The 27,408-nt window shown below is 38.8% G+C and overlaps 1 protein-coding gene across 2 annotated transcripts in view; it reads left to right on the forward strand.

Moving 5' to 3' along the window:
* Nucleotides 1-11,831: 11,831 nt before the first annotated feature.
* The window catches only part of robo4 (roundabout, axon guidance receptor, homolog 4 (Drosophila)), a 61,729-nt gene continuing 46,152 nt past the window's right edge, over nucleotides 11,832-27,408 (forward strand). For both annotated transcript variants that reach the window (XM_017440013.3, XM_037979197.1), the window contains exons 1-3: nucleotides 11,832-11,993; nucleotides 21,124-21,450; nucleotides 25,636-25,793. In XM_017440013.3, the coding sequence (XP_017295502.1) occupies nucleotides 11,939-11,993; nucleotides 21,124-21,450; nucleotides 25,636-25,793 (540 nt within the window). In that variant the 5' untranslated portion in view covers nucleotides 11,832-11,938. The remainder of the gene's footprint in view (nucleotides 11,994-21,123; nucleotides 21,451-25,635; nucleotides 25,794-27,408) is intronic.

The following is a 27,408-nucleotide window of genomic DNA, read 5'->3' on the forward strand; positions in this document are numbered from 1 at the left end:
TTTTGCAGACCTGACTCCAAAAGGTCTTATGTAATCTGTTAACTCAGAATGTGTTTGGGATGAGTTTCAGCTACTAACATCCCACATTTTAAGCTAATATCTATAAGACTGACTGACTTATTGACATTTTTGTGTTTTTAAGGTTAATTAGCTTTGGGGGCCATCTTGAATTAGGTTGACTTCAAAAAGGTAATAAGTTGTGTTTATAATGTTGACATTCTTCAGATTTGGTAAAATGTTGTGCAGTATGTTCGAGTTGACTCAACATTACTGCGGTTCAGTGCTGATGAAATCACAGTTTTTCTCGTTAAATTCTTGAAAAACATTTTGCTTCTTACAATCAAGTTCCTTTTTAGGTGTTTTTTATCATTTGCTCGTTTTAGTTTTTAGCTACTGTTCTGTAATTTTAGCTTTAAGCACTTGCTGGTTTTACCTTGTAGTTTTCGTTTTGCTCATGTTAACTAATCGATAAAATTTTTTCAGTCTTAGCTTTTATCTACTGTATTTTACTCATTTTAGCTTTTTTAAACTTTTTTTTTTTCAATTTTACCATTTAGCTTCTGTTTTACCAACGTTTACGTTTTACTACAGTTTGCTGGTTTTTGTTATGTGTGTGCAGAGCGAACCCAATATGCAGATTCATTTTTGAAAAATAAAACTTATTAACAAAAGAAAATGAAAGGCAAAAATACTCAAATCCATGACAGCTTTTGACTTTTAGCTACTGTTTTGACCTTTAGCTACTGTTTTGCTGATTTTAGACTGTAGGCACTGCTTGGCTGAATTTAGTTTTTGTTTTGCTAATGTTAGCTTTTAGCTGTTGGTTTTTCAGTGGTCAGCTTTTAGCTACAGTTTTGCTTATTTCAGCCTTTGGCTGCTGTTTTGCTAATTTTAGCTTTTGTTTAACTAATTTTACTTTTTGGCTATTGTTTGTAAATTTTTGTTTCTATTTTTTGAAATTTTGCTTCTGTTTTGCTCATTGTAACTTAAAACTACAGCTTTTACAAAGTTGTTTTAGCTACTGTTTTAATAACTTTTATTTTTAGCCACTGTGTTGCTGGTTTTAGCTTTTAGCCACTGTTGTACAGATTTTAGCCTTCAAAGTTTTTTCTTCTTTTTTCTTTTGTTAATGATATAATAACTTTTGTTTTAATTGTTTTAATTCTAATATTTCCATTTCAACTTCAACAGCTCTTTTTTTCACAGAAATTGCAACTTCTCTAGTTAATTTTGGTGCAATGGTTCCTAAACAATATGTAATAAATTTATGTTAAACACTGACTCTAAGTTGACTGTTTATCACATTCCTCAAAAGATCTGATCCCCTCCCCTCCTCCTTTTCCTGCCCTTTTGGTCACAGTCTGTAAAAGTTCAGTTTCCTGAGCCTCTAATCATTCCTATGGGTTGGATTTTAACTGGGGGGCTCATCCCTCATCCTCTCTGAAGCTTTTGTGTCTGACTGAAAGCTGGCTGCTGCTAAGGCCAGCTAGCCCAGGTTGTTGGTTCAGTATGAACATTTATAAGAGAGCCTGGTCCTTTTTGAACCTGTCAAAAAACAGTTCACCTCACCATACCTTCTTTGTGCATTCTATTCAGGGGAGTTAAATAATAATGCATTTTATTTATAGGCACCTTTTAAACACTCAAGGACTCAACCTGGAGAGACTCACACAGAGAGAAGCATTAAATAGTTTTATTGGACATGAAAGACATAAGATTTTGGCGCTCGGACCCCGACAGAAGGTGTGAGTGCTGCATAGCAATAAGCTTGGATGAGAAGTTTAGGATGAGGATTAGAGGCGTCTTCCCCGGGCCGGACACTGGTGGTGGAGGTCAGAGGGGAAGGAAGCTTGAAGGAGCTGGGAAACTGGGGGTGGAGAAGGGGTGGAGGTGGGCTGAAGTTCAGCTGGTGAACAGATGAAGCCATGATGGAAGTCATTTTAAACGAAGGCTTGCTCGCTGATTGGTTAAGATGGAGGCGCGGTCTGGTGCTGATAGGCTGCAGTGGAAGCGCATGATGCAGCGATTAGATACAGGTGAGGCTGAGGCAGGTCTTCCAGTCTGAGTTCACGCCTAGGCTCCATCAGGGCAGACAAATATAAAACAATATAAGAACAATACCGAGCCAGTATGGTTAGCTGGGGTAAGCAGATGAGCTCTCAGTCGACACTTGAAAAGAGGGAGTGAGTCAGAGTTCCTAATTTCCGGTGGAAGTAAATTCCAGAGCTGGGGTGCAGAGTAGCTGAAAGCTCTGCTCCTCATGGTAGAAAGATGGGTGAGAGGAGCAGTGAGGTGGAGACAAGAAGCCAATCTGAGAGAACAGGATGAGGTGGCGATATGAAGGAGCGAGATTGTGGATGGCTATAACCCTCCTGAAACCCTCAAAACAGAGAGAGATAGAGAGAGGTAGAGAAGATCAATTTGACCCAAAGGCCACAGGAAGGTCACAGAAGGATCTTGAAGTCAAAACGAAGTTAGATTGGTAACCAGTGAAGCTTGTGCAGGAGGGGAGTGATGTAGCTGAAGCTGGGAGTTCTTGTGATGATGCGAGCTGAGGAGTTCTGGATAACAAATAATCAGTACGGGAGGTAACAAGGCTATGGACAAGGATAGCTTTGGATAGAACTGATTTAGTCCCAACTAAGAGGAACTCAGGTTTAGCACTGTTCAGTTATAAAAAATTTGAAGTAAACAAAGATTTTAGTTAATTGAGGCAGTAAGTGAGGGAGAAGGGTGGGAGAATGGAACTGGGTTTGCTGTAGATGTAGAGCTGGGTGTCATTTGAATAACAATGGAAATTAATACCATGCTGTCAGGAAATATGGCCAGTGGGAGGAAGATAAACAATGAAGAGAAGGGGCCCTAAGACAGAGCCTTGGGGCACACTGATTACAGCAGGGAATAACTGTGAAGTAAAAATAGGAGCTGGATGAACTGTGTGCAGCCTGAAAGATAAGGGAACTAATGCTAGCTCACTTATTTCTAGGTCATAGTCACTGTGAAAACTTGGGAAGCACTCAGAAAGATTATATTTGAGATAGACAGTTTTAACAGTTCTGACAACACGTAGACAAATCAAATTATTTTAAATGAGGTGATTTCAGATGACTTTAATGTCTGAAGTATCCTGTGGACACAGGCCAGGGAAAGAAATACCCAACTTCCTTGTATTGTTTAAAAAATAACATACTGAGAACTTCCTGCCTTATAGCCATGGTCACAGAGCTGATGCCACGAAACAAATCAAACAACTTTGCACATTTTACAGCAACTTACAACTTACTTAAAGAAATAAATCAACAAATAATATGTTTATTTTAATTATTTAAGATACATTCAAAAGATTAACTATATATATATATATATATATATATATATATATGTACTTCAATCAATAACACACAAAACAGAAGCAATAATACAAATAAAGACTTAGAATTCCTTGAAGGAATCACAACACCTTTTGTTTTAGACTAAGATTTGTTGGCTATTTTTTTACTGGATTATTAAAAGTAAATGTACATCTAGAAGTTTTATTAAACTCTGTGTAGTGGTTCATGCACTATTTAGCAAATAGACAGACGCATGGCCACACAATCACAGACAGGGAAAAACACTATTGACCACCTTTGCCTTTCAGCAACTTGTGATAAAAATATTCCAGTGTCTGAATGGGAGCAGGAAGAATAAACTTCTGCCCACCCTGCCTCTCCATTCAGTAATTTACAATATTTACAAATCTTTTAACAGCTGTATTTTCCTAAGATTGCCATCAAAGCTTATCTACCTAAGGAATAATAAAATGGCTAAAACTCAATTAGTTTTACAGATACTGAGCTAAAGAAAAATATAGCACAAAATCTCAGGAACCATGGATTTTTATTAAACTTGTATGTACTAATCATTGGATGTACAACTACAACTGATTACCTTTGGGAACCAATACAATTCAAGATGGCCACCACAGCCAACTGACATCAGAAAACAAAAGAATGGCAATAATTCAGTCACTTTTACACATATTAAGCTACAATTTGGTGTGGCTGTAGCTTCGAGTCATTTACAACACATACTCTGTGGTGATTTGGGCCTTTTCTGTGTTTTATTCTTATTTAGTTTCTGTCTCGTTTCGTGTTTTCATTTTCTCCTCCCTCCTCAGTCTATCTCTCTCTGCCTTCCTGCCACGCCCACCTACACCTGTCCATGTTTTGTAATCATGTCACCTGTTCCCACTTACCTGATTATCCTCAGTGCTTTAAAGCCCGGTCACTTCTGTCAATACTCCGCTGGTCCATTGTTGTTTGTTTGTTGTCTGGTTCGCTGTTCCTGGTTTGCTTTCCCTGTGCCCGTTCCTGTTGTTGTCTGGTAGTTCCATGCTTTATGTTTTAGGTTTTGTGTTGGTCTTATTTTTGTTTGTTTTGTTTTAATAAATTAGTTTTCTTCAAAATGAGTCTGCGCTCTGCGTTCGCCTCCGTCTTCACAAACCCTGACACTCTGATCGTGTGCTCTCGTGATGTTGCATGAGATCATACATGATCGTTACTTTTAAGGTTTGAACAACTTAACACAACATTTGTTGACACAAGATGATTTTTGTCTAAAACTCTGGCATGACAGGCAGCGCATGATATACATTCTCGCAAGGAATGACAGACCTTTAATGAATTATTTGTGATTGATCATATCAGACTTTCCTATGTTTCTCAAGCACAAGTCCAAAATATAATTTTTAAATAAACTGATAATAAAGTGATTAATATATAAAAGAAGTTATGAAATTAATTTATAACTCCAGAGGCTTTCATGCAAGAGATTTAAATAGTTGATTTTAACAACTAATGCCAATTTTTAAACAAAAATGTTGTGCATGGTGTAGATATTGTAGAGTATGTGTTGCAGCTGCTGCCACACAAGCCTCAGCTCTGTCTCTGTAAAACTGGTTACAGCCACGTTACAGCCATGTTTCTGTAATGTTAATGCTAATGTTGATTAGCTGTGCCGGTCATATTGAACGGAATTGACTCCAAAAGCTTAACAGTTGTAGATGTACATTACTTTCTTTGAGTTTCAATAAGATCTTTTCTGTGGTACATAAGACATTTTGCTAAAAGACAACCATGGTTTTAATTAAAAATATTAAACAATTTCTTATTCTCAATGTTATTTATGCCTTGGGGATGATGCTTAACTATTATCACATTATTTCTTTCCTCAATGTCTGTATAACTGATTGAGTTATACCTGTTTTTGTGTTTTGTACGATCTGTTGGCTGTAGCAGCCATTTTGAAACTGAGCAACTTGAAAAGTTAACCAGTCAAAAATGTCCATCCAATCATTGCATTTTGGGAGTTTCACTGAAATCCATCTAGTAGTTCTTGAGATATTTTGGTAACTGTACAGACAAAGACACACACAGGCAAAAATATCAGTGCTTCACCTGTTCTTCGCTCTTTATTCTTTGCCCATCGCCAAAGGTGAAAGAGTGATACTGTTTTTGCCTGTTTGTAAAATATTTCATGAACCTGTGGACAGACTTGGATTAAACTCTCAGAATCATTGGCTGTACATCTATAACTTGTTAACGTTTGGAGTCAGTTCAGTTTAAGATGTTTGCCACAGCTAATCAATCTCTGCAAATACAACAAATGCTATACTCAGTCAGTTTTACAAATACTAAGTTAAAATTTGGTTTAGTAGTACACACTTATACATACTTTGAGTACTAACTGATCACACACAATCTGTTTTTAAAGATGACTTATTCTGCTTCCTTGAACAGGTCAGGATAGGTCTGTGGGCTGTACAGAACATGTTCATTACATTTAATACACAAAATCATTCTCAGATATTCAGATTTCACCTGATCAGTTCTGCCTGTTTTAGCTCATTTCAGAATGAGTGGTTTTAGTGCTACGTCACTATTATGCAAATAAGCTGCTGTTGGCCACGCCCCCCAACTCAGTGTCCGTTTCAAAACATAAAAACTGAAATTGAAGGATTAAACTCTGCGGATCTGATGCACAGTTCTATTGTTATTTTTTCGAAAAATAAATAACAAAAAATAAAAAAGGAATAAAATAAGGTCAGGATCAGCCCGGCCAGCAGCAGCAGGGTCAGATGTCCGGAGGGCTGTCTGGTAAAGATCAGTGTTATTATTTTATTCCAACTTTTCTTCTCTTTTATTAACATAGCTCTAATGTTAGGTTTAGACAAACCTGCTGTGACTTTAACAGAGACGTGTTTCTGGGACAGCTGAGCTGTTCAAACTACAACTTTCTTTGGCAACATGGCGGGGACATTGTCATCCAAACTAACATGAAGCCCCTCAGCTCTGTTCTCTGTGACTGGGAGAACATGCACATGTTTTATATCACAGCCGACAACAAAACATTTTCCTTTTCCAGCAGTAAAACCAGCAGAACAAACGTGATGGTCTTCTTGTAATGAAATGGGCGGAGCTCCACCTGGGTTGCTAGGTGAGGGGCTGGGCTCAGCTTGGGGTTGCTAGGTAACGGGGATTGTGACGCAACAATCCTGATGTTTTTGAAACAGGTCGTTTTGCAGACACCAGAAAACATTTATTGTCAAAATTGTCAGAAACGGAGGAGGTGACGGAGAGGAACCCAGAATGCAGACTCATAATAAGGAGAAACTAATTTATTAAACTAAAGAAATGAACAAAGCAAAAGCTGTCGTGGCAGCAAAAACAGAGAACATAAACTAAATCCAAAACATGACCGAGCATGGAGAAAGGAACGGAACGGAACAACAGGTAACCATGAAACAGAGAGTTCAGAACAATGATCCAGCGGGGAATGGAGGAAATGACCGGGTTTAAAAAACACTGAGGGTAATTAGGATGAGTGGACACAGGTGGAATGATAACAATTACCGGCAGGTGGAGGTGGGCGTGGCAGGAGACCGAGTGAGTGACAACTGGGGAGGAATGAACGGTGACAGTAACACAAACAAAAAACTAAAACAATAACTCAGAACAGAAACAAACCAATATAAACAAAAAACCGAGAACACAAAACCCAAATCCTCACAAAAATACGAGTGGATGTTTTTTTTGCACCTGGACTGTTTCTAAAGGCAGTAGATACCCAAATGGAAGTACAAAAACATGCAAAAAGTAAATTTTGCATTTTTTTTTCTCTTTAGGTGTTTCAAATTGTGATGTTTTTGAAACTTGAATTGTATTTTATGTCTTATTACCAGATATTTACTTCTGATATCTGATATTTACAGATATTACTACAATATTTTAATATTACTGCTACTTTTATGAAGACTGTTGCTGTAAATGTAATGGCTTGTTTGCACCTTGCACATTTTGCTGCTTCTTATCTTTGCCAAGACATCCTTGTATAAGAGGTTAATAATCTCAATTCTTTCCTGGTAAAATAAAGGTTTAATAATAATGAGCAAGATAAACCAGTGAATAGTTGGATAAAACAGAAAAATGGTTTGTGCCATTACTTCAATGAATGCTAGGTCTCGAATTTTCTCCAGTTTTTGCTTTTAATGGGATGACCACTCTTTACTTTAGTAGAGAGAGGTATAGACGTAAACTGTAATCTTGACTATGAATACTAGAAAAGCCCCACTGCAAGGGTAGCTTGGTGGTCCTGCTGCAGTATCGTAATCCCGAGGCTGCCAGTTCGAGTCCACGTTGCATTAGGAAAGGCATCCAACGTAAAACAATTACCAAATCCTTTGTGCAAGTTTGCTCACTGTAGTGATCCTTGCTGAAAGGAGCAGCTGAAAGAAAAACAACAACAATAACTACAAAAGCTGCACTGCATAAAATGAATTATTATAAATACAGTACAATGTACCTAAGTGAAACTAACTCATTCTACTGAATTGTGACAACCGATCTGGGCCCGGAGAAGACTTCAATTGTTTTGGAACAACATTTGCTGCCATCCTAGCAATGTCTTTGTCAGACATGTCCCTTCTTATTTCAGCAAGACAATGCTGAGCCACATTCTGCACGTGTTACAACATCATGGTTTGTAGTAAAAGAGTGCAGGTACTAAACTGGCCTGCCTGCAGACCAGACCTGTCTCCCACTGAAAAGATGTGACACAAAATACAACAATGGAGACCCAGGATTGTTGAGCAGCTGAAGTTGGACATCAAGCAATAATATAAAAGTATTCCACCTACAAAGCTTCAACAATTAGTGTCCTCAGTTTACAAACGCTTATTGAGTGTTGTTAAAAGGAAAGGTGATGGAACACAGTGGTAGACATGCCCCTGTCCCAGCTTTATGGAACGTGTTGCAGGCATCAAATTCAAAATGAGTGAATATTTGAAAAAACCCAATAAAGTATTTTTGTTTGAACATTAAATATCTTGTCTTTGTAGTGTATTCAACTGAATAAAGGTTGAAAAGGATTTGCAAATCATCAAATTCTGTTTTTATTTATGTTTTACACAACGTCCCAACTTCATTGGAATTAAGGTTGCACATCAAAAGGTAGACTTATTTTGTGAGCTTAGATTAAAACTAATATGGATTATGGATTACCTGACTGGCAGACTACGGCATGTATGTCTGCAGCACTGTGTTTCTGACAGAGTAGCCAGGCGTACAGGAGACTGTCCTTTCTCCCCTCCTGTTCACTCTCTACACCAGGAGTGTCAAACCCAGTGACGCCGGTCATTGCCTTCCATACTCCACTGGTCCATTGTTGTTGTTTTGTTTGTTGTCTCGCCGTCATACCTGGTTCTACTGCTCTGTGCTTTATGTTCAGTTTATCCTTTTGTTTTTGCTGCCATGTCAGCTTTTTGTTTTCGTTTATTCTTTAGTTTAATAAATTAGTTTTCTTTTTATTATGAGTCTGCGTTCTGGGTTTGTCTCCGTCATTTCCACTTGTCGTGACAGAATGAACCAGCCAGATCGGAACCCAGCAGACTCCTCCGTCGGAGTTACCCTTTCTCCGGAGGACAAAGAACAGATCCTGGCTGAGCTGCAGGGACCTCCCTGCGCCCTCTGCAGAGCCCTGGGACCTCCCTGCGCCCTCTGCAGAGCCCTGGGACCTCCCTGCGCCCTCTGCAGAGCCCTGGGACCTCCCTGCGCCCTCTGCAGAGCCCTGGGACCTCCCTGCGCCCTCTGCCGAGCCCTGGGACCTCCCTGCGCCCTCTGCAGAGCCCTGGGACCTCCATTCGCCCTCTGCAGAGTCCCCAGTGAAGCCTGTCAAGTCTGCCAACTCGGTCAGCGTCTCTGAAGGGGTCGGCAACGTCTCACTGCCAACCAGTAACTCGGTGGGGGTCTGAGGCGGCACCCCACCGCCAGCCCGTGTCTTGGTGGGGGTCAGAGGCAGCGCCCCACTGCCAGTTCGTCCCTCCTCTCGCCTCATCTCCCTGTGTCTCCGAGGGGGTTGCGGATTGCGACGCCTCTCACCCATCCTGTGTCTCCGACATGGTTGCTGAGGACAATGCCTCTCGCCTCAGTCTGCTCCGCCGAGGGTCCCGGACGACGCCTCGCCTCAGTATGCTCCGCTGCTTTTTATTATGAGTCTGGGTTCGTCTCCGTCATCTCCACTTGTCGTGACAGTATTATGTCAAATCATTCATATATAAATATCAATTACCTTTTCCCAGTTACAGATTATATAGAATTTAGAGCAAACATACTTAGTATAGATCAAACTTCAAAAAGCACGTCATTAGCAGTCATTTCTTACGCCTCACTCAGCTTTTAAATTAATTTTTTAACATTCAAACAAATTTTTTTTAAAAGCCATCAACAAAAACCTGATCATACAGAAATTAAAACTATAAATTGTTGGCTTCTAAGTCACTGTCAAGAGAAAACTTCCTTAATTAGGCTCAGTTTTTTTTAAGCAAAATAAGAATCAAAACTAGAGGGCCGGACATAATGAAATCTAAATAATATCTTGGGGGCCGAATGAAATGTTACAGAGGGCCGGATCTGGCCCGCGGGGCTTGAGTTTGACACGTGTACTCTACACCATAGACTTTAACTATAACACAGAACTGCTATTTTAGAAGTTTTCTCATAGCTGTATGCATCAAAGATGAAGACTGAGCATAATACAGGGCTGTGGTGGACAGCTTTATCGCATGGTGTGACCAGATCCACTTACAGCCTAATGTTATCAAAACTAAGGAACTAGTAATAGACTTTTGGAGGACCAAGACACCTGTGCCTCCTGTTTTCATCAGAGGAGTCAGTGTGGAGGACTAAAAAATATCTTGTCACACTTACAATAAACTGGACTGGATTAAAAACACTGCTGCACTCTACAAGAAAGCACAGAGTTGTCTCTATTTTCTGAGACAGCTGTGTGTTTTGTTCCTATCTGTAAGAACATGCTTTTCATGAGTCTGTGGTGGCCAGTGTTCGTCTCCATGCTGTGACATTCTGGGGCACCAGACTGAGGATGGCAGATGCCAACAGGCTCAAGAAATTGATCTGCTGCTGCCAGAGTTTTTATGGGAGTTGTAACTTTGCAAAAACAACATTGGACTGTGTAGATTCCTCTGGTCCCTCCCCAGCCTGACCCATGATGATATGTTTAGCCACATTTCGTCATTCAACTGCTGGTTGTCCAGATGGTGTCCTGAAAACACTGTAGACTATGTATATACTTGAAGTGCATTTCGAGGAAAGCATGGTCCTCCTGTTTTAGATCTGTCTACAACAGTTTGTATAAATATATCAGGCCCTGCTACTTATCAAAATGTTCATGTTCCTACAACAACAGGTCAGGGTGGTGGAGTATCTGAATTATTGATACATCCTAAACCAGTTATTAGTTTTTTGAGTTTTGACCCTCAGTCTTTCCCATCCAAAATGGTAATCAGAAAAAAACACTTTTAATTGTTGTGTTATACATTTTGCACCAGTCTCTTATTCTCATTTTTGGTCTAAATTCTCTGACTTTTTGTCTGACTTATCATTAAATACAGATAAAGTCATAATAGTGGGGATTTAAATATTCATGCAGATGTTGAAAGTGATAGCTTATTCATAGCCTTTAAAAAATTAATAGAGTCAGTTGAATTTACCCAAATTATGTACAGACACACTGGTTCTCTTCATCATACTCTTGATCTGGTTTTGACATCCATGGCAGAGAGACTAAGCACTTCTGTTCTGTCTGACACTGACTGACTACAGCCACTGAGATGTTTATCAGAGAAAGCTGTAAGCAGCTCCCTGTGCTCTCCTCTGCCTTTGTCTGGCCCTTCTTTTAGCAGAAGTGTAAAAGTTGTTGTGTGCAACATCTCACTCACGCTTTCTACCAGGCCACCGTAATACCAGTCCACACAACGTTTTCTCATTTATAAAACGTGAAAATCAGGGACAATTCCAGGTATAGGTCGTCCAAAATGAGGACTGTCCCACAGAAATCGGGGACGTCTGGTCAATTACTGTATTCAGTCCTGACTGTTTTTATTTTCATTTCATTTTACTTTCATTCTTCTAATGGAGCGCTGTAACTCAACAATTCTCAAAGTATTTTTTAATTTAACTGAATTGAAACCATGACCTTGAAAACTTAGCACAACAAGTTAGAAGTGAGTGATATAATATTTGACCACTTTTCCTTGAGCTAAAAGAACTCTACCGGAAGCTCCTCACACTGATGCCTTCAAATTAAACTACAACAACGACCGAGAGAACAAAAAAAAACATTTTACTTTTTTTGTATGACATAGTGCCGTTTTGTAAATTTTCAAAAATAAACTCTTATTTTAGATTATTAAGCTATGCGTTCAGTCCACACGTGATTTATTTTGAAAGGGCTTCCAACAGGAAGCAGTTAACAGAGGTGCGTTTACTCCTCAGGCACAGTGGGACGTTCACTGTCATCATCGACACTCGGTTCGCAGTGTACAGTTTTTCAAATTGAATTGAACCTGCCTTGGTTTAATCGGGACATAAAGGTTCAGAAGATGAGAAACTGTGTGACATTAACTGGATTTTCAGCGGTGTTTGGACTTTTGTCAGGTAAGTACGCCAGAACTTTGAAAGCAGCTGAATAATGATACACGTTTATTGCCGACATTTCTTGTTGCAGAATTGTAATAAGAAAAAACAACCCTGCAAAATTGACCTTGACATGTGCATAAAATGAAAACACAACCAATGGTAATGAGTTTAAATAACAATTTTACTTTTTACTGCACACATTGTTGTTTCAGCGTCAGTTTTTTTGTTTTGTCTTTTTTGTGTGTGTTTGTAGTGTTTTTTTTTTTGTTTTGTTTTTTTTTGTTTTCACTTAAAATGAACTTGAATTAACATGTTTTAAAATAATAATATTTTTCAGGGTGAATTTTTGGGTGCATTGCTACATGAAACGCTTTATTCATATTTCTTATGCAGTGCAAGGTGAAATGCATATAACATAATGTTAACATTAGTTTTTATTTATTATTTTTTAAACTCCCTATGACTTTCGTCAGGTGGAATAGTCACCTGAGCACAATTCTCAGCTGTGCCATAGAACCTCTCCTGGTTCTCCAGTTTCCTCCCACAGTACAAAAACACAAAAACATGCACGTTTAGGCTGATTGGACATTAAATTGTCCCTGGGAGGGAGTTTGTGTCTTGTTCTGCGATGGCTCAGTGACCTGTCCAGGCGTACTTCCACCCCCCAAACCATAATTTGGAAGAATAATTAGGAGGGATAGATATGTCTGTCTGTTTTTGTACAAAGACATTGAAGAATTAACCACTGGTTCTACTGACTGATCCATAACTGCATAATGTTGCCATTTGGCAACATAACCAATTTACTGGGTATGATGGGTACATTTATTAGTTAGGTCATTTATTTAAACTGACAAAATACATGTGGTACAAATAGGTCATAGCTTATCATATATTCTTGTAATATTTTTTATGATGATGTAATGATGTAAATGTAAGAAAAAGTGAGAAAAATCTGTTCTACACATGACTCGTAATTGTTGTGGGTTTTATTGTTATGTGAGGCATTCCAAGCATCTAATTGGTTAAAACTGTGCCACACCTACAATGTCAAGGCCAATCAGTGTTTTAACCTTTTTAAATATTAGAAATTTACTAAAAAAGGGTTTGTTGTCACATGGCTACACCATGCAGTAGATCGTGAACTGCTATTTTTATGATAATTAAATTTTCTTAGTGACAAGCAGACAAACCCAACCCATATTTTTTATACCTTATTAGCTAAAGACTTGTTGCCAAGAAAATTGTAGTCAGTCTCCCAACACATCACTAGTATATAATAGTCAGCTAGTTAGAAAATTCTGTTCTAACACTTTGTGTAATAGAGTTTTGTTACTATTTGTTTATAGACAAGTTCTTAATGACAGTTAAGATATCTACGAAATCTGGAAGTTAAGGAGATTTTTGTTGTGATGATTGCAATAAAATGGGAGCCGACAGTTAAACACACAACCTTTATTACAGTAACTTTGAAGACGTTAAGTCTCATTCTCCTTGTGCTTTTCTACCTAACAGTCTTTTCTGCCCTGTTCTGTCACAGCAGCGCCATCTAAGACAAGAAGTTATAAGACATAGAATTTTTGTTTGGACAAATTTAAAATTTAACATGGTGCAGTTAAATACATAAATACATAAAAAGTTCTATAACATGGATGATTTTTTTCTCACTGCATTGTATTGTTCGGGGCTTTTCAAAGAACATTTCCAGAGCCTCATGGTATGAAATAAACAGATCTTTTGTTTTTGGTTTTGAGTGACTTGCAACATTTTTGGAAGAATGTACCTTAACAAATGATCAAATCATTTATTGATTATTATATTTTTCATATGATATACAAAAATATATTAGTTTTTTTGCAATGAATCTGTTGAATTTGATTGTCTAGTTTCCTGTGTTATTACTAATGATACAGTTTTTAATGTTTGAGTACTTTTAATGACAAAAACGTCCATATATTTGAATTTTCAAACATAACCCTCTTAATGTGAATGTTTACCAGTCCAAAATGTGAATGCAATGATAAAACTTATAATACTTGACATTGAAAAGATGTTTTTGCCTTTATTTAACTTTGATTTATTCAGAAAGGTGATATTTTAAAAATTATAGCATGGACTACCTATGCTATAATTTTCAAAATTTGCACAGTGCAAAATAACTTAAAATGGACTTTTTTATTTGCCAGACTGACAGATTTCTTCCTCAAAAAATGTAATTTAAAGAGAAAGTTTCAGTTCATGTACTCATTTGCACCCTGCCAAATGCCTGTAAATGACCAGAACTGATCATGACTCATTCCCCTAAATGAAAAAATGATATGTCTCTATGATAACTATTTAATTTAAATGGATAATATTTTAGGGTGGCACAGCGGTGTAGTGGTTAGAGCTGTTGCCTCCCAGCAAGAAGGTTGCAGGATCACTTCCCAGCCTTTCTGGGTGGAGTTTACATGTTCTCCCTGTGCACACGTGGGTTTACTCCGGGTACTCTGGTTTCCTCCCACAGACCAAAAACATGCATGTTAGGTTAACTGATGACTCTAAAATTATCCCTGGGTGTGAACGGTTGTTTGTCTCTATGTGTCCCTGTGATGGACCAGCGACCTGTTCAGGGTGTCCCCTGCCTCTTGCACAGTGACTGCTGGGGATAGACACCAGCTCCCCGTGACCCAAAATGGAGAAGTGGGTAAAGAAAATGGATGGATAATATTTGAAAGATTTCAGCTCATGTAGTCATTTAATACAATTTATTCTTCATATTGGATTATTTACTGAGTTCCATGTAATCAAAGTACAGTTAAGTCACAGTATAAGCTTAGCTCATCCAAATACACAAAACCTTGTTTGTGTTGTTATAATCCCAAGAAGAATTTAAACTTGGAAATATTTATAACACAGGGTTTCCCCCAGTGTATTATAAACCTGGCGGGGCGCCAGGCTAAGCTCCGGTTGTTTGTTGTAAAATATGTAATTTTTTTATACATGTTTTTTTCCACCCTCTCCCCCAAAACCGCTACCTTTCCTACCGATTGCACCAACAGTGACACAATCTGTCCCCGCCCCTGAAAAAACTGTTAAATGGAGTCACACCTTGACTAAAATCTTGTAGCAATCCCAAGCAACAGTAATACATAAACGATAGGCTTTCTTGTCATTGCACAAAGTACAATGACATTTTGCTGCACTGTCCTTGATTATCATCTGTCTATTGTCATCAAACCACTCAGCATGGCTGCTTCGGAAAGCTTTTACTGTGTGCAGAAAACAGGAAGCTGCATGGACTCTTTATAGGGTGTTTACAAATAAGTTAGAGGAACAACAAAAATTGGAAAAGCTGTTAAAAGTGAGCAACATTTTATATGAAAATACAATCTTTTTGTTTTCTTAGGCTTTCTTTTTGTCTTTTTATGCTTCCATTTTGTCTTTTGTGCTTCCTTTTGTCCCATGCATCATTTTGTCTTTTTATGCAGCTTTTTCGCCTCCTTTTGGTTGTCATATGTCCTTTTTGTCTAGTCATGTGTCCTTATGTTGCCTAATGCATTTTTCATGTCCTTTTCTGCCCATTGTTTCATCTTCTGCTCTTTCTTCTTCAAATAATTCAACTAATGTTGGAGGTTCAGCTTTTATTCAACACATTTACATTCTTCAGGGAGTTTCTATTTCGGTTGTTTTTGTTTGTTTTTAACATTTTTTGATTTACCATGTCCTGGATGACTGAGAATCTATACCATTATGCTCTAATATTGACAGTTCAGCTATTCAAATATTTCAAATGAGCTACAACTTCTTTAAAAAAAACAAAAGAAACAAAACGTTGTATTTAACCTTCTAAGACCCAAACTCTAGCATGGTATGCATTTTTAACTTTGCTTAGTTATTTGGGCTGATCGGGACCTGATGAGTCTTTTATAATGCAGTCTATGAGAAAAATGATGTCCACATATGTGGTCGCAGGGTCCGAGGAGGTTAAAAGTTAAAAACATGCCAAAAACTGATTGATTATTCTGGAAACATGAGTCTGGAAAAGTATTGAATTTTTCTATGAAATATGTGTTTGGGGGAGTTTAGACCCCTACTATAACGTTAGTTATACTTTAAACTTTTAGTTTTAATGTTTGCAGCTTTCACATATCTCCCTAACTTTTGGTAAGATTCCTAGAATCTTACTGTTCTATGTCTCTTGAAAATGGCTAAAATATAACAATGTGAAGGCAGATATAACAACATGTAATGTAAAGTTTAAAAATGAATGAACATTGGTTTTCAAAGTGTACAATAAACTGAGAGTGGCATGATTTAGAAATGTTTATCCCCAGTCAAGTTTTTGGTAATGCATTTGTGACTGCAGTTTGAGTTTGTGTAAATTTTGGTTGGTCCTATGCAAAGTAGTCAAAAATGTTCTCTATTGTTTTGTTGGGGATATGCCTTTATTGGGAGACTTCCAGTGTACTTTTGTTTGAGCTGATGTTCCTGAGGCCTTCTATTTCCTCTCAATTCAGGAAGCTGATCACAGTCTTCCTGTTTCCTTCAGTGTGGTCACCCAAATTCATGGGATGTTCAAACAATGGCATTCCACTGGAGGTGGCTGCAAATAGCCATTGTTTGTAAGGAGCACAGCATGACTATGTTTGCTATGAGTGTAGTGTTGCCAGAACTCAGAGATGGATAGTCCTGATGACAGCTGCTTGGGTGTAGCATTTTTGTATGGAAAGATATACACTACCTGGCCAAAAAAAGTTGCCACCTGGCTTTAACTAAGCAAATAGGTACGAGCCTCCTGTTGGATAATTACTGCATGGGTGATTATGTTTCAGCTGGCAACAAGTTATTTAACCCCAACTGGTGCAATGAGTTGCTTCTCATTTCTTAAACAATCATGTTGAAAGACACATCCTGTGGTCGTAGAAAAGATGTCAGTCTGTTTGAGAAGGGTCAAATCATTGGCATGTATCAAGCAGAGAAAACAGCTGTGTAGCCTTAAGAAAACCACTAATCAGTGAGGCTAACTGGAAAAAAAGGCTTCAATTTGCTGCGGAGCATAAAGCTTGGACTCTGGAGCAATGGAAGAATGCAATGGTTATGTGGTCTGATGAGTCCAGATTTACCCTGTTCCAGAGTGATGGGCTCATCAGGGTAAGAAGAGAGGCAGGTGAAGTGTTGCACCCATCATGCCTAGTGCCTACAGTACAAGCCTGTGGCCTTAACCCCATTGAGAGTCTTTAGGATGTGCTGGAGAAGGCTTTGTGCAGCGGTCAGACTCTACCATCATCAATGCAAGATCCTGGTGAAAAATTAATGCAACACTGGATGGAAATAAATCTTGTGACATGCAGAAGCTTATCGAAACAACGCCACAGTGAATGTGTGCTGTAATCAAAGCTGAAGGAGGTCCAACGAAATATTCGAGTGTAACCTTTGTTTGGCGGTGACTTTTGGCTTTTTTTTTGGCCAGGCAGTGTGTGTGTGTGTATATGTATGTATATAAAACAACTCTCTTTTAACAGGAAGAACTCAGGGGGAAATCAGGCCTATGATGAGCAGCCATCTGCTATCTGCTTCCACTAGCTGGGGCTTGAGAGGATAGGGAAGAAGCACAGACAAACACAGAAGTTCTGGTCCAGATGTAGTTTCTATAGGAAGAAAAACAAAGAAAAACAACTTAATTGCAGCAATAACTCCATCTACAAACATGAAGAACACAGAGGGTAAAGCAGTGAGTGAGGAATTGAGCTCAGTTTGTCCCCCAGCAGTCTGTATTCCTTTTATCATTGTGTATGTGTGAACCCTGGAGTTGTTTGCATACTCAGTGAGAAGTCACAAAGTCGTTTCTTATTTACGTGGTTGCGTAACAAAAATTACATCATTTTGTTATTGTAGCAGCTTCGTCTGCAACTTTGTGACACAAGGCCCAGGCTGAACAGGGGTTTGCGACTATTATTGTGTTATTGGTCAGAAGTTGCTGTGGGTTTGTTTATGCGGAAAAGCTGGTGAGCTTTATTGGAGTTAATGAAAATGGAAAGAACAAATGATATACGGAATAATGACAATGAAGATTCTTGATTTTTTTCTAAGGAATAGCTCAGGAATCTCAAGCCAACCCTAATTGTGGGATTTATCAAAAAGAAAAGTCTTAAGCCTAGTCTTAAAGGTAGACAGAGGCAACGTTCACCAGCAGGTCTAAATGTTCAATTCTGATTTTTTCCAATTTCCAATTTTCTTTTCTTTTTTTTTGCGTGGTGGTTCACATTACATTTTAAACACAACCTCCATCAGACTCCAGTGTGAACAGTCTCCAGTTCCTGAAATGACCCACATGCGCAGAAGAAAATATACCCTCACACTCCACATGTTTACAAAAGTACGATAAATATGGATGCTGCGAGTGTTAGCATGTTTGTATTGATTTTGAAATTGCTGTCCAATCGGGCCAACTGTGCATCCAAATGGTAAAAGATCAAAGAAGACGGAAAAGAAAAAGAGCGCAAATGTTAACAATGACCTTTTTTAGAGCTGTGTCTGCTACCTCTGTGCAGAGGATGAAAAGATAAAAGCCATCATTTTTTCAAAATTCATTTCATGACTTTTAAAGCTATTTAATGTGCTGCAGAAACTCTGCTGAAAACAACATTCTGCTCAGTCTGATGTGATATCTGAGATGATCTGTTAGCTCTTAGAGCTGTGGTGTCCAGTCCTGGTCCTGGAGGGCCACCATCCTGCAGGTTTTAGTTGTTTCTCTGCTCTTCAGCAGGTCTTTATTTAATGTAGAAGCCTGTTAATCAGCCATTCATTGAAATCAGGTGTGTCAAAGCAGAGAAACATCTAAAACCTGCAGGATGGTGGCCCTCCAGGACCAGGACTGGACACCACTGGCTTAGAGTCTGGATTGTTAATGACTGTCAGCTACTAACAAATTAAATTTGACCTCATTGTCAGTCACTGAGGTTCAGCCATTTTTGAGCCAGCTAAGGTCCATTAGCTGTGGCAGCCATCTTGATTCGAGAAATCTCCAAAGTTAATCAGGTGTAGATGTACATCCAGGGATTATTTCCTGAAAGTTTCTATAAAATCAGTTGATTTGGGAAATAATTTCTTACCAGTTAAGACAAACAAACACACACACACACAAAAACACAAACAAAACATTATCACTCAGCCTTCAGCGGTGGGTGATAAACATGTCTGACCTTAGAGTCTCCAGTCTACATTGTGGACTCTCCAGAAAACCACACAGCTGCTTCACTCCTAAATCCTGCAGGTAGTTGACACTCAGGTTTAGATGTCTCAGATGGGAGGGGTTGGACTTCAGAGCTGAGCCCAGAGAAGAACAGCTGAAGATTGAGGATTCTTTTTACTGGATGCAGAGTTGGAGCAAAGAGTTGTGGGACACGAGGCACCTCACTCTTTTCATCCAACCTAAAAGTCGGATGAAATGCAACATGAACGTTCACACTGTGGTCGTTTTGAAAAACATCAGATAAGTGTCAGATTCAGGACCACATACTGAAAAGACCTGGGTCGGATTTGTCACATTCACACTGCCATGAAAAAATCAGATATGTGTCACATAGGGGCAAAAAAATTTAGAATTGGGTTGCAGTGTGAACGTAACCAGAGCGTCAGCCTCTCGAATAGAAACTGGAAGTTGGTTGTAACCAGTGGCAGCTGGTGGAGTTTTCTCCAGGGGGGGCTATAAATCCAAAATAGACATATACCAAAGGTTTTGGTATATGTCTATTATGGGATACCTTATTATATGTTTTGGACGAAAACATATACTAAGGTATCACACCTGTGTATTTACATGAATTAAAACAACAGAAGCAACATTATAATGTACATATAAATGCACAAGTGCTTCCTGAACACCAGTACGTACAAAGACAGGTCTATAGAACACATTTAGCGTTTTTAAGACCTGTTTTCTCCCTTATTATAAAACTTTACCAGAGAAAACACGTCAAAGCTTGTTTTATGATGAGAGCACTCACTACATGATGTATTCTGCACATATAATATAACGAAGATCGGATGCCTCACTCTGATTAGAATTCAAAACCAAACATTCTAACAGATTTTAGCATAAATTTTCTTAAACTAATTATTAACTATGAACTTATTTATTACCTTGTTTATGTAACTTAGTCACGTAATGAACTTATTGCTGTCTTTAAATAAAAAGCAGCTCACCCGCAGCTCGACTCAATCAGGCAAACTTTCTGACAGCCGGATGTGACGTCAGCCCGCGGCGCGAGTCCCACCCTCCGGCGGCGGGAGTCCAACGCTCCGGCGGCGGGAGTCCAACGCTCCGGCGGCAGGAGGCGGTGAAATGTAAACACAGCTGCATTCAGCTCTGGGCTCAGGAGAGGTGCGCCCTGAACGGTCCTATCTCTTGTATTGAAGATGAGCTACTGCGCATGTACAACTTTTAAGGAGAGTCTATGGACAAAGATTTTTGCGCCCCGGAGCAGAAATACGTCACCAATCAGACAACGTCGAAGAACGAAACAACTTTACTTATCATTCACTATAAAATATTTATCTTATACAACTAAAAATATGTATGCATATATTTCAAAATATTTTTATTTTACTATTTAATTTTTTTTTTTTTTACGTCTTATTCAAGGTAATGTGAGTGGTGGGGCGGCGCCCTCTAACCGCCACTGGTTATAACCCTTATAACTAAAAGCTCTGCTTCCAGTTCTACTTTTGAAAACTCTAGGAATCACAAATAAACCTGCAGTCTGAGAGCAAAGTTAGACAAATATAGAACAATAAGGTCTGTATTATAAGATGGATTTTGGTTGTTGAGAGCTTAGAAGCATAATTTTAAGTTCAGTTCTGAATTTTATAGGGAGCCAATTAAGAGAAGCTAAAACTGGAGAAATATGATCGTTTCTTGTAACTCTCACCAGAACGTTTTAAAGTTTTTCTGTCCATGATAAAAAATTAAAATAGTCCAACCTAAAAGTAATAAATACATTTCAGTACCTTCCATTAGAGCTAAACACTTGAGCATTACTCTTTCTAATGAATTTATGCTTAGTTGCTTTTTCTTCGAGATCTGATTGTACAACCAAGACTTTGTATGCTTTCTTTGCTGTCACATATATGTTTGAAGTGTGCAATACTACTTTGTCCTTTTCAGGTGTCTGGGTCTGGGCAGATAACATGCCGCCCCGAATACTCCACCACCCATCTGATGTGGTGGTGAAAGTTGGGAATCCTGCCACATTGTCCTGCCGGGTGGATGGCAACCCAAAGCCAACTATTGAGTGGCTGCACAATGGTCAGCTCCTGGAGACGAGGAAGGGAGACAGACATCTTCAACCCATAATTCTGTCAGAGGGGAACCTTTTCTTTGTTAATGTGGGAGGGAGCTGGCGTGGTCAGTCACATGAAGGTGTCTATGTCTGCATTGCCAGGAACTCTGCTGGCATGGCTGTCAGCCACAACGCATCGCTCTATATTGCAGGTGAGATGGGCTCATGTGGTTGTACTTTGTGAAGTTTAATTTAAATGTTTTTGAGTAAATAGTTCATGGAAAACAAAATTCTGGTGAATGAGCACATTATCTTTCATCATTCTATAAAAACATCTAAAGTAATTTCTCTATTCTGTACCAACTAGGTGTGCATGGACTTTATTATTTTTTAAGTTTGAACTTTTTTGTGATACCAACACACATAGGTTGATGCCTTTGACCAAGTCACAATTTTTCTTTTGCATTTGTTAGACATTTCTCTGCAACTCAATATGCAGTGTATGTTGAGTTTGGAAAAATGCTCAAATGTTAGCTTTTTTGTTAATGGAAAGAATTGTTGTGCAGCTGGGTAACATTCTCCTTGCCCAACCTAAACCTCATTTTATATGTCAAGAGCTGAATGGTTATTTAACTTGCTTGTCAGACAGTTAGCCTATCAGCAGCAGGACAGAACTGAGCACTGGTCAGGAATAGGGAGTCTATGAATGAAGAGGATTTAAATCTCAACCTAGAGATAAAGTGACAGCTGGTAAAAAATAATTGTGGATTTAATATGACATTGTTCTTGGTAACTTGCTAATGGTGAACATGCTAAACTAAACCTCTTTGGTTTACCAGGTTTGTTTTTAGATGGATATGGCACAATTATACTGAGCTCAAACATTCAAAAAGATTATAAAACACATGTGAATTGGTAGGGATGGATCTGAAGAACTCTAGCTTGGAAATGATGCTTGTAACGATGACTGTTATCCTGCTAAAGTCATTATAACAATGCTTGTGACAAGTTAAGAGTCAGACAAAAACTTTTCCATTTTCAAGAGGATTACAACTTTTTCTTGGAATACTAGGGACAGTTACAACTCAGTGCATTGACTATATTATCAATATAAAACCTGTTGATTCAGGATTGGCATAGTTTAATGACCATCATTTTCAGTGAGTTCAAGCATTTCCTTATTTATCTGTGTGAACTCTACACAATTATCAAATGGAACACCAGGTTATTGAGTCAAACTTCTCATAGAGTAATATTGGTCATAATTGAAAATAATAGAGGCATAATTTTTAATGCATGCCATACTCCACCTGTGAGGTTTTCCCTTTCAAAGTGAACTGAGCGGTCCTACTGTTAAGTCAAGTCAAATTTATTTGTACAGCACATTTCAGCACATGACAGTTCAAAGTGCTTTACATCATAAGAACACAAAATTAAAAAGTCATAAAAACAACATACAAAAACAACAACATACAGTCTCCAAATTAGATACCACTACACATCCATTTATTATGGTTCAAAGGCAGCTCTAAACAGGTGGGCTTTTAGCCTTGATTTAAAGGAACTCAGTGTTTCAGCTGTTTTACAGTTTTCTGGAAGTTTGTTCCAGATTTGTGGTGCATAGAAGCTGAATGTTGCTTTTCCATGTTTGGTTCTGGTTCTGGGGACTCTTTCACGGAACTCTTTTAACCAGGTGACATACTAGCACATACACACCCACATATATGAACACACTTTTTTAAAATTATTTTTTATGTATTATATATACACTGTTTAAAAAAAATAAAGGGAACACTTAAACAACACAATATAACTCCAAGTAAATCAAACTTCTGTGAAAGCAAACTGTCCACTTAGGAAGCAACACTGATTGGCAATCAATTTCACATGCTGTTGTTCAAAAGGAATAGACAACAGGTGGAAATTATTGGCAATTAGCAAGACACTGTGGTGATTTGGATTTTTTCTGGGTTTTGTTTATTTTTATTTTAGTTCTTTGGTTTTTTGTTTTGTTTCTATTCTGTTATTTGGTTGTATTTGCCTTTTGTTTTTGTCTCATGTTCATGTTTCATTTCACTCTCCCCCAGTCACTCACTTGCCTATCAGCCACACCCATCTACGCCTGTCCTGACTCTGTAATCATTCCACCTGTTCCCACTCACCTCGTTATCCTCAGTGTTAAAAACCCGGTCACTCTTTCCATACCTCACTGGTCCATTGTTTGTTGTTAGTTGGATGTTTGTTTGTTTGTTTGTTTGTTTGTTTGTTTGTTTGTTTGTTGTTGTTGTTGCTGCTGCTGCTTCGCTCCGTGTTCCTGTCCTCTGAGTTCTGTTCTGTTTATGTATCTTATTTTAGTTCTTGTCTGGTTGCTGCCACGTCAGCTTTTTGTTTTCGTTTGTTTCTTTAGTTTAATAAATTAGTTTCTTTTCTTTAAAATGAGTCTGCGCACTGGGTTCCTCTCCGTCAGTTCCATGCAACATGACACTATGCAAAAACACTTTCCATATTTCTGAAAAATGGTTCTTCAAATGTAAGGGCTAAGAACAGTAGCGACTCCTGAGCATAACTATTAGTATGGTGGGCCTTCATTTCTTGAATCAATAGCCAGCCACACAAATGTTACAATTTCTGTTACATTTTTTTGTGAAAAAAGATAGACTATATGCTGTTTAATATTTATTCTATTTTTTATTTTTTGTGCACATAGTTGTTGCCTTTGTTGTCTCCCGGGGGTTGAGGTTGTGTCTTGTGAAAACAGTCCTGTCTAACAATTAAATCAGAGAAACAAATGCCTCCTGCACCGTCATCCACCTAAAACAGGAGGATTTTTATTTTATTTTAACTGAGTAACATTAAACAGACAGACAGGTACACGGCTTTCTGGATTGGATTTATTTATTCCTACAGAGTAATATTTATGCATTAATAATTGAAATTATCAAAGGTAAATGGTGGGGAAATTTCTGTGAAGTAATTCAAAAAAAATATAAAACTAAAGAAGTGATGCTGGCATATATAGTATATGAAGCCTAGGCGTAAATTCAGACTGGAAGACCTGCTTCAGCCTCACCTGCATCTNCTGCTGCCTGCAACATCCTTCAGCATGACCAGTTTGGCAGTGGGTCAGTAATGGTGTGGGGTGGCATTTCTTTGGAGGGCCGCACAGCCCTCCATGTGCTCGCCAGAGGTAGCATGACTGCCATTAGGTACAGAGATGAGATCCTCAGACCGCTTGTGAGACCATATGCTGGAGGGGTTGGCCCTGGGTTCCTCCTCATGCAGGACAATGCTAGACCTCATGATGCTGGAGTGTGTCAGCAGTTCCTGCAAGATGAAGGCATTGAAGCTATGGACTGGCCCGCTCATTCCCCAGACCTGAATCCGATTGAGAACATCTGGGAAATCATGTCTCGCTCCATCCACCAATGTCATGTTGCACCACAGACTGTCCAGGAGTTGGCAGATGCTTTAGTCCAGGTCTGGGAGGAGATCCCTCAGGAGACCATCCACCACCTCATCAGGAGCATGCCCAGGCGTTGTAGGGAGGTCATACAGGCAGGTGGAGGCCACATATAAGCCATATAATCAGGCTCTCCTTGAGAATGATTAGTAGCAGTAAAGCAACTGTCCTCCTCCAATTGGACACCCACAGCCAAATGTCATCTGGAAAAATAATGGCCTTCCCATCAAAAGCACTGATCATCATTACACAGTAGGCCCTTTGGTTTCTTATTGTGACTTTTTGTCCTGATAAGATTTGTTATGGAGTTGATGAACACGCTTGTCTGAACAAACACTTGAGTCATATCCATCTCCTTGAGGAGAGCCTGATTATATCTAGTCAGTATCTCTTAACCTTGTGCACAAGCTCAGGCTCTTTCCCCAACAGAGTGGTGCAATTCCAAGTCCCAAGAACCAGCTTAGGTAAGCTAAGGTCAGAGTGCCAAGGCCCCCACTATAGCACACCCTACCTGACCTGTTTGACCCCTCCAGCAGGTGGTGGGCCCACAGGAAGACCAAAAAAGGTTGCTTTACTGCTACTAATCATTCCTACAGTGACACTTCCAAGACTATGGTGAATAAAGGGAAAACACAGTTATGTGTTAATACACTTCTTTACTAGAGCTTTGAGTCCTTCTCTGGATAGTTAGCTAGTTCTTCAAACATGGGATAATAATAATAAATTCTGCATTGTGAGTAAATGTATGAGCGCATGTTTTATATATGTGGAGCACTAGATAAAAACAAGAATTTGGTTGCATGTCAAATATTTCATTTCAACTCTTCTGATTAAAATACCTGTCTTCCGATGTTTCATTTTGTTCATGGTGTCTGGTCTGACAGGACTCTGTAATTTTGATCCAGCTACACTTAACACCAGTTTTGTGTCTGTGCAGCGTTGCAGGAGGAGTTTGGTGCGGAACCCAGTGATGTGGAAGTGGCAGAAGGGGAGGTTGCTGTTTTAAACTGTGCTCCTCCAATTGGACACCCAGAGCCAAATGTCATCTGGAAAAAGAATGGCCTTCCTATCAACAGCACTGATCATCATTACACAGTAGGCCCTTTGGTTTCTTATTGTGACTTATTGTCCTGATAAGATTTGTTATGGAGTTGATGAACACGCTTGTCTGAACAAACACTTGAGTCATATGACTAGATGTTCGGACATTTGTCATGATATCTTATTTTTACAACTACAACAAGCTGGAGAAGTTTGACATTGGTGTGTTTAAATAAACAGTCCGTTATTTTGTTTAATGCCTATTTATTAACATGTGTTCCAATGTTGTTCTAGCCACCATAACTCCCTTTTAGGTCCTCTAATCTTGCAATAACACCGTAACATTAATTACACTACAGACTTGATTAAAAAAAAGGTCATTTACTAAGATACTCTGTATATACATATATATTAGGTTATCTGCTTTCATCCATTAATGTCTTCTTCCAGTAGCCCTCCCATCATAATTTCCTGGTTCCACAACATCTTATGCCAAAGTTGTTAATCCTGGTGACGCCCTAGCTGGCATGGCATCATTTCAATGTCTCTCGTTCATTACACAACCGAGGTTGCTTAAAAGTTGGTGGCAGCAGAGTTTTAACCCTAAGTATTTGATCCTTCCATACCAAAGTTGTGTGACTTCACCCCATCACCAACTTTCTAGCTAGAAACAACCCTACATGGCCAATTCAAAGCCAATTGCAAAACTCAGCATCAAGTGTGAGGAGAGAGCATTACCAAGGCAATGTTCAAACAGATAAACTTTACTGTTATTTTTGCAAATATTCAATCATTTTGAATTTGATGCCTGCAACACATTCCAAAAAAACTGGGACAGGGGCATGTCTACCACTGTGTCCCATCACCTTTCCTTTTAACACTCAATAAGCGTTTGTAAACTGAGGACACTAATTGTTGAAACTTTGTAGGTGGATTTTTTTTTCCCATTCTTGCTTGATGTACATCTTCAGTTGCTCAACAGTCCGTAGTTTCCGTTGTCGTATTTTATGCTTTATAATGTGTTACATATTTTCAGTAGGAGACAGGTCTGGTCTGCAGGCAGGCCAGTTTAGTACCTGCACTCTTTTACTACAAACCACGCTGTTGTAACACGTGCACAATGTGGCTCAGCATTGTCTTGCTGAAATAAGCAGGGACATGCCTGACAAAGATGTCGTTTTGATTGCAGCAAATGTTGCTCTAAAACCTAGATTCTAAAACCTAGATTCTAGAATAGCGCCGACTCAGAGTGGCAGCACGTTGGAGTAGCTCTGTACCTCTCGTTAAAATTTATTTTCTTTTTTCAAATTTCATTCTTGTTGTTCCTTGGAAAATAGTTTTTTTTTGGACAACTTTGATGCTGTGCAGCTGGATTGATTTTTTCCAATACTTTTTATATTGTACTCTTTTGTTATGATGTGTAACCATAGCAACAGGGTGGTTTACAACAGGGTGCAGCTGATTAACATTGCAGAAGCAGAAATAATACAACAACTGAAGCCAGAAATCCCAGAGGAATTGAAAAGGAGGCATCGTGGATCCAGAGCAGGAGCAAAGAGGAGAGCGAGAAGGAGGAAGTTCAAACCATCTCTGCCATCCATCATCATGGGCAACGTGAGATCGTTAGCTAACAAGTTGGATGAACTTCAAGCCCTGATAAGAACCCAGC

This window comes from Kryptolebias marmoratus, linkage group LG13 (genome assembly GCF_001649575.2).
Source record: "Kryptolebias marmoratus isolate JLee-2015 linkage group LG13, ASM164957v2, whole genome shotgun sequence".
Taxonomy (NCBI): Eukaryota; Metazoa; Chordata; class Actinopteri; order Cyprinodontiformes; family Rivulidae; genus Kryptolebias; species Kryptolebias marmoratus.